Here is a 17,660-nt window from a genome sequence, read left to right as displayed (position 1 = left end):
TATAGTATACATATAATGCAAAAAAATCTATATTCCAGATAAATATAGTAATTTTTGATTTTGTAAGTAATGACAAAGATTTATTTTGTATACAATTTTAGACCGTTATTTTAATTACTTTTGAATGAAAGAGTTCAAAAACAGTACATATTTTAAATAATTGAATTTTTCAAAAAATGACTGTAAAGTTGCCTACATAAACCCCTTTAAAATCTTACTAGTCCTATAGTTTGTATTCTGTAATACTCAATAATTAATAATTTATTACATGTCAGACATGTTCATATCGACAACTAGCGTTCTGGGGAGACAACTCTCGAACTATTTATTTGTGACAAATATAATAATTATAATAAGCAGTATTTTGGCGCTATCCTCATGCTAATCTTTATTCTCTTCTTATTTCAAAACTTCAAGTACTCAATATTACATGGATAGAAGTAATATTTACGTAATATATTGTGTATAATAAATACCTACTGAAAAATTACCAAAAATAATATATTATGTAGGTACTTTTTAAAGTTTCTTACATGCCTACATATTATATTATTTTAATTAAACGATATTTGTTCTTGTTGGTATTTGTATAAATGACTGATGACTATCAAAGCTAATTATTTATATGGTAAACAAATTTTTTAAATATTAAAACATCCACCAAATAGGCTTTCCTAACTGCTGGTTGTCTGTAGACTAATACAGTCCAGAAAGCCCTTAGCCAAGTTAGGTAAGTATCTTTAGATTATTCAACACCCACCATACTTCATGGAAGCTTGCAAATAACTTTAAATAAACTTTAGTATACTGAATAGAGTATATTCTTTCATTAGAATGTGTAGTATAGTGACAGACAGACAGTTGAAATTTGAAATAAATAATTGAAATCGTCAAAATTGTCTTTCACCTCTGACGCATGAATTGTGTGCTAATTGTTTATATATAATTATTAATTTTATTTCTATTCCAAGTTGAATAGAATTTGTAAATTAGTAATTACACAAAATGGTATTTAGGTACCTACTTTCATCAATAAATTACAGACTGTCATTGTCCATTGACTATTACAAGAAGAGTGTCCTCGTACTCAACTTATCGGGGTTGGTAAATTGAGTCCCAAATGACCCTAACTCGGTAAATTGAGTCCCGGGGAAAAATAGGTAGTAGGTAAGTTGAGTCCCAGATAAAATAAGGTAGTAGGTCATTTGAGTCCCAGGGAAAAACGATTTATATGCATTTAAAATTTAAAAATGTGCACTATACAATTTTTATTTGTGATTTGTGGACATTCATTGACAGCATGTATATGATTTTGAAAATAGCAACATGCACTTTTATTGCATAAAAAATAATTATATAATTAATAAAAATGCATGTTGCTATATTCAAAATCATATACATGCTGTCAATGAATGTCCACAAATCACAAATAAAAATTGTATAGTGCACATTTTTAAATTTTAAATGCATATATATCGTTTTTCCCTGGAACTCAAATTGCCTACTGCCTTATTTTTTCCGGGACTCAACTTACCTACTACCTATTTTTCCCCGGGACTCAATTTACCGCTTTCAAAATGTACCAAACTTATCTCGTACTCAATTTACCTACCCCCATTTATCCACCAACACCTTCTCAAGTTAGGAAAACCCATGATCAGAGGTATAAGTTGTACCTCTGACCATGGGTTTTCCTAACTGAGAAGGTGTTGGCGGATAAACGTACCTACTAAATAATATATATATATGTATTATAATTAATGATATACATGTATAACTTATACCTAAGTAATATCAATATGTGAAAACATTTTAAAAACCAAAACGTCCACGCATGCCGTTATTGCATCGAAACAATAAAAAAATTATAAATAAATGTACGTAAATATTATTATCATATCGCAGTTGTCACAGTCGATGGTTGTCAGAGGTTTTCGAAATATTCATGTTTGTCGTCGGCGGGTACCAATTCAAAAACGCTGTCGTCGTAGCCCTGTATCCCGTGGCTTCGGAGAGTGCTTTTGAAATTTTTACACAGTTCGTTGTATTTCTGCGTTATAGCCGCCAGGTCGTTCCATATCTGTTCGATCAGTCGGTTTTTCTTATCCAGCAAAGCCTGAAAAGTGATAACACATTATTTTTTATGACTATAAGTTCAAACAACTCGTATAATAACATTGAATGAGAAAATTTAAAAAAACGTAGGTATATATACTACTGACGTTTTTCTTTTTCTTAATTATGGTTCAGAAATTTAAAAGAGATAATTAAAAAAAACGGCTTAATTATTGGAAGGTATTATCATTTATTTTATAGTCTACTATTTATATTTTAGTATATGTATTTTCATTAAAATTTTGGACACCCCATGAAGAATCACCCAAAATACACCATTAAATATGATAGTTTGTAGATTAAAATTAACAAATATTGTAAAAAAATGTTTCAGTATACGTCATGACAACGCGTGTGCAGTGCAGGTGAATAGAAATATATTATTTTTTTTTTTTAAACCCAGAAAATTTTCATCATAGGTACATATAGGTAATATCTGAACTATGGCATGCTTAAAGTTCTCTCTTATTACTCCCCACCCTGCATACTGCGTTATTTTAAACAATAATTTAAAGAGCAGTTTACCTCTGTTTTTGCATTCATTGCCATCGCAATTGAAGTGTCCGCCGACGTGGCTCCAGTTAGACGGGCTATCTGTGCCTCTTTTTCCTCGACAGTTTCTTCCGATCGCTTCAATCGACGTTCGACTGCCAACAACTTTTTGCCGTGCTCCATCTGCAGATGCATCAATTTTTCAGAATACTCATCTTTCGCATTATCTAAATCGGTTTGCATCTAAACGTAGTCGAATATTTCATAATTATACATTCAAGTCATAAATAGCCTTTTGGTGCCTCAAAATCTGAAAATTACCCACTTTTTCCGAAATCATTTTCAGCTCATCGTAATTCACTTGGAGGTCCTTGTACTTATCGATCGAATGTTTCAACCGCTTAGTAAGAACCTGTGTAAATAATATAACACGAACGAAAAATAATCTGTTGTTTTCCAACTGAAATGATGTTTTTCTAAAATCTAAAATATATAGTTTATATAGGTATTTGTTTATTGTTTAGGTATATCTTTAGTCGGAGATATAGCAATAGATACTGCAGGTTGCTTACAAATTTATCATTACACTAATGTAAAGTTTTTGACACAAAAATAACTTGTCGTACATTCGTACATATACATAAACTTATATATTTTTAGTTATTAAAAAAAAGGTTTAGTACTATAGACATACTCATTACATATTAGGTAATAATCATACGGTAAAGATAAAATTAAAATATAGTATTATTAGTACTTTTGTTGGTTTTTAGGATTAAGAATATTTACTGTTATCAATGATTGAATTAAAATCATGTTTTTCTATATATATATATATACACACTGCGATTGTATGCATTAAACATGGCAAAAGCTGTACACTTAAAATCTAATATCAACATTCAACATGAGTAATTTTATAGTAATTAGCAAGAAATAAAATCAAAATCTCGACATATACTTACCAAATATACCTACACATAAAAAAATGTATTTGATTTGATTTTATGGAACTATAGAACAGCTATGATTAGTCTCAATTCATAAACTCTGGACAATTAGGTGAAATAATCAATTTTCATAACTAATTTTAAATTAAAATAACCAATATTATAATTCTTATCTTGTCAGTTGAATTCCATAAAAAAATATAGGTAATTTTTTATAAAAATCAAGAAAAAGTAATTGATATTATGATTTAGAGTTAGTTAAAAATGTTGTAATTTCTTATTTGTATATTAAATATGTTTTATATTCGGCTTTTTATGCTTGATTATAGTTATTTATTTTTAATTTTTAATATTCTGCATCAGGATTCTTTACATTAAGATAACCTGTCCTATTTTTTAATATAGTTACTACACAAATAGTAGAATGTATATAGTCGTAAATGGTATTGGCATCATTTCAGACGAGGGGCTTTATGTAAATAAATAAAAAAAATGGGATTAGTTCTTTTTTCAAATTTCCTTCACAATTTATTTTATAGAAAACCCCAAATATTGTATAATATTATAATTGTGATTAGTGATAATATTTTACAATCACTGCATATTATATACACAATTAATAAATAAGTAATATTATAAATAGTATAAATACTACAATATATTTTGAAAAATGTGTAAACTTATCACAATATACACAATATTTAGATAATATTAAGGCAGTATAGGCACCATAAACGGCATAAACAGTATAAGCTTACCGTTAATCGTTGTTTGTCCTTTAAGTAATTACACATTTTTTGCGTCAATTCCTCAACGGTAGTTTGAGCTTCTTTCAACGGTCCTTTTAACGATTCATTTTCTTTCGTTACTTCTTTCAGGTCCATTTCCGCTCTCTGCTGGTCTTCTTTTAATTCTAATAATTTTTCCTACAAGTCCACAGTCATCAATATATTTTGTCAGCTATTCAATAGAATATAACTTATAATAAGATATATTATATAAGTGCATGAAACTATTGAACCTTCAAACTGCCAATTAACGTCAAATTGTTGACAGTTATGTCATTGTAATGTTCTTTCAAGTTGTTGAACGCGTTGTTGTGGTCTTCTATGATTTCTGCTATGCGCTTGTTCTTCCTCGCCTCAGTCTCAGCCACTTCCACTTTGTTCTTCAAGTCCATACGATTCCTTAAGCCTTCCATACGTTTCTGGTACTTGCCTTCGATAACTTGACAGTCAGAAATAAATCTATCTTTTAGTTCTCGCATAACTCTGGCATGCTCCTACATATATAAAACGGAAACAAACTTAATTTTTTATGTCAATTGACGCAGTTTAAATAGATTATAAATTATTATTAGTTACCAATCGAATATTGTTAATTTCCTCTATGTGTCGTAAATTAATCTCGACGATTTCTTGTTTGAGTGCGTCGTTTTCTTTAATTAATTCTTCTTCTTCGTTTATATGTTCGTCATTAGCAATTTTCAACGAAACCATATTTTCAGCCTATTCATCTATACACTTATAGCACCTATATAAACGCGAAATAACATAAGACAAAAACAACCTACTTGTACTTCTGATAGATGCACATGCTGCTCATACATCAAAAGTTTTAACTTTTGTTTGTAAATTTTGATTTCTTCCTGGTGCTTTTCCTCTATATCTTCAATTTCTCTGTCTTTGTTCCTATTATAAACAATGTATATACATTCAACTTCAGTATCTTTTCCAGCGGGAAAAGAAAACTATTTGGTATATCTAGAACGTAAAAATTGAAAATTCCTAGTAGCTTTAAAAAAAAGGCGGGAAAAGGTTGCCGGAAAGTAAAATTAATTTTTACGAGCGTTTGAAGTTAGACATTGGATAAATTCCATCCGTAAGTTATTCTCATACAACGATTTTTTTTTTTTTAATCGTTATTTAAGAAAAAATATTATTCTAAGTAGGTACTTGACATTTTCAAAATATTTTGATTATTATAATATTCAATATTTAATAAAAGGTTGTTCATAAATAGTTATATAAATAGCATTTGAGAAATATTAAAGATCTATATTATATACAGGATTTTTTTTTTTCATATGTATTTTAAGTTCAAATTTTGACAACATTAATCAAAATTTCAAAAATGTTCAAATTATTTTGTAGTTTAAAAACAATAAAATGTTTAATTTTCATAATTAAAAATTGAAAATTAAAAAAACGGAATCTCACAAACAGTGTAATCTGTAATTAGATAATCTAAAAAATATAAAAGCACAGTTATTTTTCATAGTCATTTTAAGTTCAAATTTGGAAAAAATTACATAATATTAAAACCAATAAAAAGAATTTTAATTATTTTATTGTAATTTAAAAATATTATTCATGGTACTTTGAGGGTTATTCAAAGTAAATTGTTGTTTTTTATACACACAATGACTATTTCAAAATGGCAAAAATTAAATTACAACCTATTGTAGTAGGTACAATGCAGTATCTGCAGGCTTCTAGTAACTGACCTATAATAACTGCAAGGTATTTATAATTTTGGAATTATTCACTTGCCTCAATGACGCTCTGTTTTCCTCCAACTCATGTCTCGTGATTTCCCAAAACGTTAACACTTTATCTCTTTCAAGTTGAAAAAAGTTCCTTTCTTCTCTCTCGCGTTCCAACTCTTTTTTCATTCTAGCTGCGAATCCTTCTAGCTGTTCTCTGGACATTTCAGCCATGGAAACACCATCCACAATCCCGGCACTTGTACGGCCGCCTTTGCTTCCTTTTGATTTCTTTTTTGGTGCCTTAAAATTATAAATTATAGATAAACACGGTTAAATAATAATAAACACGTGTTCTCAAAAAGTCATGTACTTACCATTTTTTTTTTTTTTAAATTGTAGTTTAAATAACACGTATTAATTTATAGCAAACGAATTAGGGTCTATCCATGAACGGAATCCTTATACGAATCCTTTATAAATTTAAATGTTGTTTATACATGGACCCCGTTCAAGAATAGGCCCCTTGGCCATTATAAGACTATAATATGTTTTATCATTAGATGTCCGTATACCATGTTACTACGACAACAAAACAGTTAATACGTCACAAGTTTCTTCAAATGCTCACAACATTATTGTAATCATTTAACAATCACAATAATATAATATATATAGGTACCTAGGTATAAATAAATCACAGTTTCTAAAATAAAACAGTTTATTTGTTTAGTCATTCTTGTTATGAGTAAATAAAATTAAGAAAATTAAACTACTAACTGTAGAAAAAAAAATACTAAAATCAACAAACATTTTAAAAAACATCAAAAATAACATCAACTTAATTTAAAACAACAATTAACACTAAAAAGTTATACGGCGTGTTCATGCGAGTATCAAATAAGCGTTTTGTATATTTGTGCAGTTATATTAAAGTATTGACGTTGATTAAGTTTTATGAAGCTCGTAAACAGATAGGTAACCGGATAGAAATTTTTCTATTCTCATTCTTTGAACAAAATCCAACAGTAACATCTAGAAATTAAAATACATCAAATAATAAATGCATGTTCCATAATCCAGATTGAACTTTGATATTTAATTTAATTTACCTTTTTTTCTTCCGTGTTCACATTTAGACACTCGGCGAGTACGACGTATGTAAAAGAGTTCAAAGAATTAGGAGCCACTTTTTTTAAAAGCGAAATCCTTTGAAGTCCCAGGTCGTATGGAATGTGAAGATATATATGCCTTGCGCCTGTCCAATCCTTCCAGGATTCAATCATTACCTAAACATAAAATACAAGCATTATTAATTAATAATTTATGTAATATTTGATTAATACGAATTTCTATATTATATCTGTGTATGATAGTGTGATATATATTATTATAAAATAGAAATTAGTTCATTGTTGTGCAAACTAATAAAAGTACCTTCAATAAATACCTAACTCAATAATCAACAGTATAAAAATGTATTATAGTTACTAGTAGTATGTATTTGTATGTTCACAGCCAGCTTTTACGCGGTAAAAAAAATTGTTCAAGCCGAAATGTTCCACTCCTAGAACACCGATTTACCGCGTAACACAATACGGTGATTACACAAAATTGTCTGTCTATTTGCCCCTTGCACAAAAATATTCACCGCATCAACTATTTTTGATTAGATTTTCAGTTTTTTTTTTAATTTTTATGAAAAAAGTTTATTAAATAATTTGTGTTCTTTACTTGAAATATTATTTTTATAAAAATTAGTGATATTTGATTGAAAAATTAAAAAAAACTGAAAATCTAATAAAAAAATAGTTGATACGGTAAATATTTTTGTGCATGCCGCAAATAGATGGACAATTTTATGTAATCACCGTATTGTGTTATGCGGTAAGTCGGTGTTCTCGGAGCCGAACATTTCCACATGAACAATTTTTTTTACCGCGTAAAAGCTGGCTGTGAACATACAAATACATATACTACTGTTGCAACCTATTTCTGAATAATCATTGTATACCTATAACACAAAATATTATAAAAATGTTTTCACTTTTAGTTTTCTACCAATTAAATTTATGTTAAAACTGTAATTAATTTTAAGCAGGCCGATTATTTTCTTTCATGAAGGATTGATGAAAGCCATTAAATAATGTTTCATGTAATTATGAGCGCTGTACATTATAATGCCTAATAATTCTTAACATATCTTAGTCTTAAAAACTATTTGTTTCTTATTAGTTAAGACTGGTGATATTAAATTTTTTATAAAAATGCACAATGCTACAATAACAACTTGATTGTATATTCAACAAAAAGTGTTAATGAAAAATTAAATTTTGTCTCATGACCACTAAATAAGTGAAAAAAATTCAAAGATGTAAACAGCACTCCTTTCGTTAAATAAAATAATAATGAATCACATTTTTATATCTAAACGTTACAACAAAACTGCATAAGGTATATGGTATATCACTGTTATGTTATTGCAAAATGCCCATGATATTTAAGGACCATGCGCCTATTAAAATAAAAAAATAATAATACTGTTTTAATGACCACCATAATGGATATTGGATGACTGAAATAATCCACACGTCTTTTGTATATAATTTGGCATTGATTTTTAAACAAATCATCCAAGTAATGTAGGTGCTAATGTATATTTAAACCATGATGGATTTACGCAATAAAAAAGTGTTCCGATAGTCATTGTCCAGTTTTTATACACATTTCATTATTAACTATCTACCTACAAGTTACAACATACAGTTAAATACAATATGTGCATTTCAATGCTAACCTCCACTAAACTAGTGTCGAGAAGTTTGAATCCGGATACTATGTAAGAGATGCTGGTTGAAGTCGTTACGAACGGCCCGTTTCCATCTTCACACTCAATACTTTTGATTTCTCGATAAACACCTGTAATATGCATATAATTATAATTTATAAAATATTTTTTCTATTAATTATTAAGTATTTCTATCCTATGCAATTATTGTAATTCACTGAAACGCGCGTCCACCGAAAGACTGCCGCAGTGAGGTTTAAACTTAATACACTTAGTGTGAAAATCGTCGATGAAAAAACAACTCTTCTAAGATAAGATTATGGTGGCGGGTACCCAGTGTATGTAATAAAAATAAATATATGCAGGCTGTATAATTGACTTGCCTCTAGAGTTTATATTTACATTTTTTTTTTTATCTCGTACAAGCGACACATAGAATAAAAATGACAAGACCGTGAGAATGTGTGAATACTGAATACGTTCTTCTGCTCCGCGAAGATTTAAAGATATATGTTTGTTGAGATAAAATAAACTATACAACAATACGTTCTTTGAAATCAACTGGACACATACAAATATTATATGTAAACATTTATTGTGATTGACTATAAAAACGACTCATAAGTCCAAAAAGTACCTAACCTTCATCTAAACACGATAAAACCTATAATATATGTAGTTAGTATAAAATAATATAATTATATGTTACATTGCTACGCTGCACGTATAAACGGGGTTTAAATATAAATTTGGTAATTTTTGATTAAATTTCTTGTAGAAAAACTGTTATTTGTAGTTTTATTTACAAAATTATTTGATTTATTTTTTAAAAAATGTTATCTTAAATTATTAGTAAAAATGTTAAATGAGAAATCAATTTGAGATGTTTTTTGGTTTTATGAAAACTATTAATTTTGACTTATTCTTTTTACCCAATCATTAAAGTAAACAGTAAGCACACTGATTTTTGGGATTTTATGTAGTTAATTTAATTTTCTATTATATTATATAGTACCTAGGTATAAACTTATTTCTATTAATTATATACATATACTCGTATATTTATAATATAATATAGTTAACATAATTAATATATATATATTTTTTATCTTAGAATTTATTAGCGTTTAATTTTTATATTCACAACTCCTCTCACCTTGATGTAATTTAAAATGCTCATTTACTTCGTTTTGATCTTGTAGCACCGACATTAACGAATTTCGATCCTCAGTAAAATGAATGATTGGATAGACAACTGAAAATAAAACGAAATGCTTGAAAAACATGTGGGTCAAAATATTAAAAAAAAAAAATTAGTATTACATACTATAATTACATATTAATATAACATTATAATACTGCAATATACATAGTATACTAACCATTTTTTTCCTTGCATTTCAACGCAGTCCCTTTTGTCAAATTGTCTTTTAATACTTCGGAAACGTCTTGTAGACGTTTTTCTGTAACTTGGGAACCATCTCTAACCGTTGCCGTTATGAAGGAAAACAGAATCAATGGCCTTCGGCAGTTTTCATTTCTTGATTCTGTATTATATAATTATATACAAGTAAATAATATAATATTACTGTAAATGCAAATTTTTTCATACTACGTGAAAGCGATAATTGTAAATCACTAATGGATATATTTTTGATTAAAAATAGATAATCTTTAAATTTAGTTTAAAATAAAATATCTCAGTAATAATCATTCAAAGAAAACAATTTAAAATAACGCCAAGTGCCGCCGAATAGAAAAGAGTATTATCAAAATTATTTAAAATGTTGAACCAACTGTTTTATTTTAACATTAATAGTGATCCTAAATAATATAACTGTCCCCCATAACTTAAACATATTGATAAGGTTAGTAAATTCAGTTGTTTTATTCAACATTTTAGTTGATATAAATTGAAAACGAAAGCGATACGTTGTATACGTTATACGTATATACGAGTAGTACAAACTACTAACTACAAATATTATATGAATTATGAATATACACTTAATTTTTATTTATTACACATAAAGAATTGATTTTTTAACATAGGATCCTCTAACTTAATCTTGAGGAATTATTTGAAATTCTAATCTTCTTTTATGTTAGATAAGATAAACAGGAAAAGCATCCATTTATTTAAAAAAAGAATTATTTACAAAGCAGCTTTTGTATCTAAAAGATCTTCCACTCTCTATCAGTTATTAATTGAATAGTTCAAATTAAAAGCTTAAAATATCCGCCCGTATATATTATAAATGCAGGTATACCCTATTTTAATTTTATGTTCCACTATATTTATACGTCATTCTCGATTTTCATTTATGATTATATTATTATATTATAACAGTTATTTATTGAAAAATATACCAGTAGGTATCAGTATAGTACTAATATAAAATATGTATGATTTATAATATTAATTTAATTTTATGTAAAACTTATAGTTATTATGGTTGTATATGTATACTGTATAGTATGTCATCTTTACCAACAGCTAGCATTATATTTTGAGTTACAAACTGAATAAAATAGTTTTTTATACGTTTCACTAATAACTTTTTTACATGTAGTTCGTAAAACTGTACAGTGTATAGGATAAACTAATTGAACTAATAAATATAATTCATGTATTGATTGGGAAATGGTCCTGTTTGTTAGTTATAACAATATTTTAATAGTGCGTGGTTAGAAACAATTTATTATACCAATAAAATTAATTAATTTTGTGTAACTCCTTTTAATTTTTATTAATCTGATAAATTGATAGTGACCCAATTAGTATTTAGTATTTACTATATATTTAATATTTATCGAGTCAATAAACATTGTGCAACAAATTTGAAGTATATTGACATATTCTAATTATTTACTTTATATTTATAATTTTTCATTCCATCATATGAACGACATTCGATGATAATTTTGGTAACTAAGTGGTTATACGTATTGCGTATTCCATCTATGTATAAAAATGCCATCTGGATTATCTCGGAGTAAATGCCTACCATTTATTTTTTGTTAAGCTATAATATATAAGAAAAATAACTTATTACTATAATAAATATTAATAATAACAAATAGGTATATATATTGTTATATCAATTAAATTAAATTCTGTAATATCTGTACTCAAAACAAAAATTTATTTGGAACAATAATTGCATTTATTTACTCGTACAAAAGAAAAAAAGAGTGGGTTGACTGAATCATTGTGGGAAATAAAAATTCTTAATAATTTGAGCGAAATTTTAATATAAGGATTGTAAACATTTACTTCTTGTTACGGTTAATAAAATATGTGATGATGATAACAAGTAAGAAAATAATTATTTTCATTATATTATAAATTTATAATGTATATAAAAAAAAATTCAAAAAAAATTTGTAGATAATCATTAATTTTGAAATTTGAAGCTATAAATACCTTTATACTTTACATTTTAAATAGTTCATTTTTAAACTCTAAATCATTTCATAAAAAAACTACTGATACTTTATAATTGTCAATTGTATACACTTAAAATCATTTTATGTTTATTTTAATATGTTGAGTAATTATTATGGGTTTTAATACTTGACATTCAAACACAATATCTACGGTTACTATAGATGCTCTTAACATTTGCAATATGGATATTATATTCGTATAAGCAATTTTGAAAATATTATCTAATTTATTATGTTTACGTAAAAGTTACAACTATACATACGTAGATATGATATAGTAAATAACTTAATAAGTAGTAACTAGTAAGTACTTACAAAATATTACAGTACACCGAGTCTGAAGTCTGAACTATTTTTAAATGCGTTGGTTTATATTTCTTTCAGTTTTTCGTATAATATCTACATTATGATAATATTAGTATCTAAGATTTCGTTTTTTGGGTAATTATTTGGGTGTTTAACTTTTATTTTGTACTTGTAATAGCACCTAGCGTGCTGAAACATTTTAGTAACAATAAGCGAAAAAAAACTTTTATTTTGATTCATTAAAATATAATTTAAATTTAAAAGTTGATCTAGTCAGAAACAAAAATCACAAACGTAAGGAAACTTGATAAAAATGTCCACGAAATATATTTTCGAGGTAAAATATTGTCCAAAATATGTTTTTTGTACAAAGTTAATAAAAATCCAAAATTGGAAAAATATACATATGAAATAGATTATTAACTAAAAATGTATCTACAACAATGGCTCATATTTTAAAAATAAACAATTATTATCTGTTTGTTAATATAGTTTAAAGTAGTTTTTAACATTTTAACTAAAAACTTTATTATGATTTATGACATTTAAAATACATTTAAAATACTGGTTTTCAAAAATTAAAAAATTCTATAATTAAATGATATTACTTCCTTGAAATTTATTAAGGTCAATGATGGACATTTAAAAAAAATGCCCATACTCCTTCATTATTTTTATACATTACACATAACTTTTCTTACAAGTCAACATACGTATTTAATTTTTTGCTGTATGTTGTCCAATTTCTCTTTGACCTAATTCGACTAATTAATATAAATTAACAAACTACCCAATTTTCTCTTTCATTTTGTATTTTGATACTTTTATTTTATTTATTTTGTTGTTTTTTTCGGCACTTTTTACATAGGATAATTTTTGTATGTTAATTTTGCAAAATCCATGGTACAGACTTTCGCATAATATATAATCCAGCCATAATCGCTTACAAAACTATGTACATACTTACCATACTATCAAATATAACTTGAGTTTAACTAATGTTGGTATCTCGATAATGCCACATCCATATGTTAAAATTTATTGCTTATAAAATATAATGTAGGTACGCTTGCAATTTTCATAAATATATTCAAATTCTTTCCTTACGCACCACGCTCGGTTTCTTCGTAAGTATGATAATAGCATAATTGTGTTACCTATTATAAATTTATATTATAATGTAACTAAATTGGAATTATAAGTATACATATATAGGTGTTATTTTATAACAGCAAACATCGCGCGCAAATACTAGAAAGTTTTATACGCCTCTACATGTAACAAGCCGAAGCCAGATTATTTGAATTCCGATTATATTATACGCGCATTCACCAGTAAAACAAATTCCGCCGATTGTTTTCTACTCCGTTTCACTTAAAAAAAAAAAAATAAATATAACATTAATGATAATTAGGGTTGGTGTTCGCCCGGCCACAGTAAGTTGCGTGTCGGTCGGCAGATCACGAACGGCCCGTAAACACGACGCACGGCCCGGTTTTATAATAGTTAGGTATACCGTTTACGTGTCCAGCGATGGGGTCTTTATTGCCGGCGAATTTCAGCAGTGTCTATGGTATATTATTTATTATACACACATTACATATTGACTTGAAACTATACGCGTATTGCCACAAAACTGATGGCCTTCGACTTGACCTCAGCTGTGGATATTGAATACGTTTTATTGGTGTAAACGCACCTAAAATATAATAGCCGTAATGTTTTCCTGCTACCACCGTCGTCATAATATTATACGTTGTCAGCTACCCCGAGTTCTTAATAATCACCTTCTGTACGACATACAATATATTAATTACACATTATACCTTTATATAATATTAATTATATAAACTCAAACGCTATGAAATTGCGACCAAATTAACTCTTTACCGGTTATTAGTATATAATATATTGAAAAACTATACACATCCACGACTGCTGCACGCCATACATCATATTTTGTATTCTGTGTATCATTATAACATGATGTTGATAGTCGAAAATAATAAAAATGATAAAAATTTTAATGCGAAATAATATAAATATTGAATATATATCATTATATTAAATTATTATTCGCGAGTTTATGTTAGTAGGTATAATAAATCACTGCGTGGTATAATAATAATTATACACCTACGACGTGGTTTTAAATTAGATTACTAACATATTATATTGTATGTATATATGATATAAGGCATAAGCTATATAGATAGTTACATTGGTAACACATATACATGTAGACGTATAGTTATTAGACATAGGTCATTATTGTACAACACTACAACGATTGCGGATAATAGCTATGATGTGGTGGTTGTTAAAATATATCAAAGTGCTAACATTAACGAGAGACGTATGACTAGAAGTTTGAACTTATAAACTTGAATAATTTTAAATATGACATTTTATTATACACACATTATTGTTAACGATATACTGCAGCTATATACATCATATAAGCCAATACAAATAGATATAAAAATAAATTAAATTTATGTTTGACTGCTCAGAATAATTGATATAATAAGTTATAACATCGTATAAGATATCATTTTGAAACGCTTATTATATTAATAAATAACAAATACAGTTGAAATACCTTGACTTTTATTAAAATGAAATATTGGTTAATATTCTCAGAAAAACTCCCATGATTTACGTATATTGTATATATATATATTTGTCTACTAACTGTAAATATAGGTAGTTTTAATGAAAAACCGGATACATTGATAAATGATCAATTTTTTAAAACACTATAATTTTATATTAAATATTAATATATGAGGCGTTGCGTTTTCGCAAAATCAGATACAGTCGAATAATAATGGTAATAAAATTATGTAAGAACTAGAATAATTAACGTGCTCAATACCTATATCGTAAAAAATACAAGGCATTTTCAAATATAATGTACATACATAAATCTTATTTTAATTGTAATGTGTAATGTACTTATGTGTATAACATTACATTATAATTTACTTTACTTTACTATACCCTTCTATAACAATAATAATGTTATGTAATAAGTACAAAAATATTAAATTAAGTTTTATAATTAAATACTCAAATACTCTTTAAATTTTGGTTACGACAAAAAAATGGTCAGGGCTCCCTCAAATTTCAATTTAACCGATTTTATACTGTATTAAATTGAAAATATTAAATTTGATAAATACAATATATTGGATAAAGTACCTAGGTATATTATAAAACATGTTAGTATTCTAGTATATATATCAATATAGAGATAATTGATCTATTCAGTTATTTACATAATATAGATACTAGATAAATAGGAACCTAATATAGTGCTTATGTTAATATTTCTCATAGTTGTTACGCTATTTTAGAATTATACTTAATGTTTGTTATATATATTGTATAATAAAAACCAAGTATTTCAGTATCTACATGTAATTTATATGAATTATTTGAAGCATACATTTTTGATTTTTGTATTTGTTGAATAACGAGCATAGGATTTTATTATATTATAGTATATAAATACATATGTAGTACTGTAGTAAACACTTGAAGTACAATATACAAAACTGTAAAACTCATCGATACGTTTTAAATAGTATCGAGGATGAGGATGACATTGTTTATTGTGTTCGAGCAATCATGCGTGTTTCATAATCCTCCATATAAAAAGAGTTAAATTAAATCGTTTATTCTATTGATGGTTTTAAAATGATTGTTTTTATTTTCGAGGACTGACACACGTTATTTTTTTTTTTAGTTTCTAAGCAATAAAAATAAGCTTCAGGTGTATTGTGAATTTGTCATAGTCAAATTATATTTATGTATAGGTAGATAATAAGTATTATCATTAACTATATTACTATACTCACGGGAGATTATGTTTAGTTTGAAAGTAGAATGAGATCCGTCCTCCATTTATCATATTACACACCACGCGTTTCCGCCGGTTGCACCGCAGTCTCAATACCTTGTGTCTATTCAGTAATATCGTACAATATGATGGTCTCTTTTATAGCAGACATCAAACGCCGTTAAAAAACAAATTTTTCAAAGTAAAAAAAAAAAAAAAACGATTTCTCGTAGCGCGATAGGATAATATTATTATTGTGAACGCTTAAGCTGAGGTGTTAGACCGTCGTCGGCCCCAATAGAAAACATTCATGACGGGATAACAATATATTATTAGCACGTATAGCAATGTATTATTATTACTGTCGGACAATATTTACACGGTGTGGCTCTTCGCCGGCGATCGAACGGCGAAGGAATGATTTTTGTCGGATACTCGCGGGCCGAGAGCCGCCGCGTGGTACCCGCCCACATTTATCAGGTGCGCCGCTCAACGAACGACTGTTGTTGTTATTATTATTATTATTATCATTATTGTGGTGGTAATCCGTTTGTGGCCGAAAATCCGCACAGACCAAAATTATTATCGATGGCATTCGGCACGAACGACGAACCGCAGTCGCACTCGCACAATCTATCGATCGATCGTTTGTGTTATTTATTATACGCGTCATATGGTACCTCCATCGGGTCCACAAATCTGAAGATTATCTCTGACATATTATACATACACTACTGCTATGATAATATTGTTATAGTAGTATGGATACGCGTAGTGTTTAACATTTATGTATTATATTGTTTTTTTTCTAATCTGATTAGTGATTTCGGACGAACCCTAAGCGTCTATACATTTTAAATGTAAAATATAGATATTCCATAAGACTATACCTGATATAGATACGCGATAGGTCTCGTAGTTTTGGAACCATTATAATCAATTTTTATACAGGTTTAAATCCGATACACTGCACCTTTATCAGTGGCGGCTTTAGAGGCAGAGCTGAAGCTTATTAACTTTTTTATGTTTTTAATTTACTTAGACATCAGATGTCGCAAGTAGAATATAAGCGTATCGATTGTAGACTATATTATATACTGAAAAAAAAATAATAGGTTAATTTGTTTTTACCCCCAATGTTACTATACTTTTTGTTGTCAACACAGCATCCACCGTAAACAAATTCTTGACCCACCACCGATATTATTATTACAATAAAATATTATATGT

The 17,660-nt window shown here is 27.6% G+C and overlaps 2 protein-coding genes across 2 annotated transcripts; both read right to left on the bottom strand.

Moving 5' to 3' along the window:
- Positions 1–1,378: 1,378 nt before the first annotated feature.
- On the bottom strand, positions 1,379–6,614 carry LOC107170560 (Growth arrest specific protein 8). Its single transcript, XM_015520709.2, has 9 exons — positions 6,420–6,614; positions 6,110–6,345; positions 5,131–5,248; positions 4,922–5,065; positions 4,579–4,839; positions 4,316–4,483; positions 2,933–3,019; positions 2,641–2,850; positions 1,379–2,116 (listed from the first exon to the last, which is right to left on the bottom strand). Exons 1-9 carry the CDS (start codon positions 6,420–6,422, stop codon positions 1,925–1,927), a joined length of 1,419 nt encoding a protein of 472 aa, XP_015376195.2. The 5' UTR covers positions 6,423–6,614; the 3' UTR covers positions 1,379–1,924.
- A 131-nt stretch (positions 6,615–6,745) lies between these two features.
- Positions 6,746–16,856, bottom strand: LOC107170562 (uncharacterized). The gene is made up of 6 exons (XM_015520713.2): positions 16,450–16,856; positions 10,213–10,377; positions 9,987–10,085; positions 8,840–8,961; positions 7,155–7,331; positions 6,746–7,077 (listed from the first exon to the last, which is right to left on the bottom strand). The coding sequence occupies exons 1-6, from the start codon at positions 16,493–16,495 to the stop codon at positions 6,991–6,993; spliced, it is 696 nt and encodes a 231-aa protein (XP_015376199.1). The 5' UTR covers positions 16,496–16,856; the 3' UTR covers positions 6,746–6,990.
- Positions 16,857–17,660: the final 804 nt, after the last annotated feature.

This window comes from Diuraphis noxia, unplaced genomic scaffold (assembly GCF_037042655.1).
Source record: "Diuraphis noxia isolate RWA-SAM2 unplaced genomic scaffold, SU_Dnox_SAM2 contig0004, whole genome shotgun sequence".
Lineage (NCBI taxonomy): Eukaryota > Metazoa > Arthropoda > Insecta > Hemiptera > Aphididae > Diuraphis > Diuraphis noxia.
This window is presented reverse-complemented; position numbering and strand designations above follow the sequence as displayed.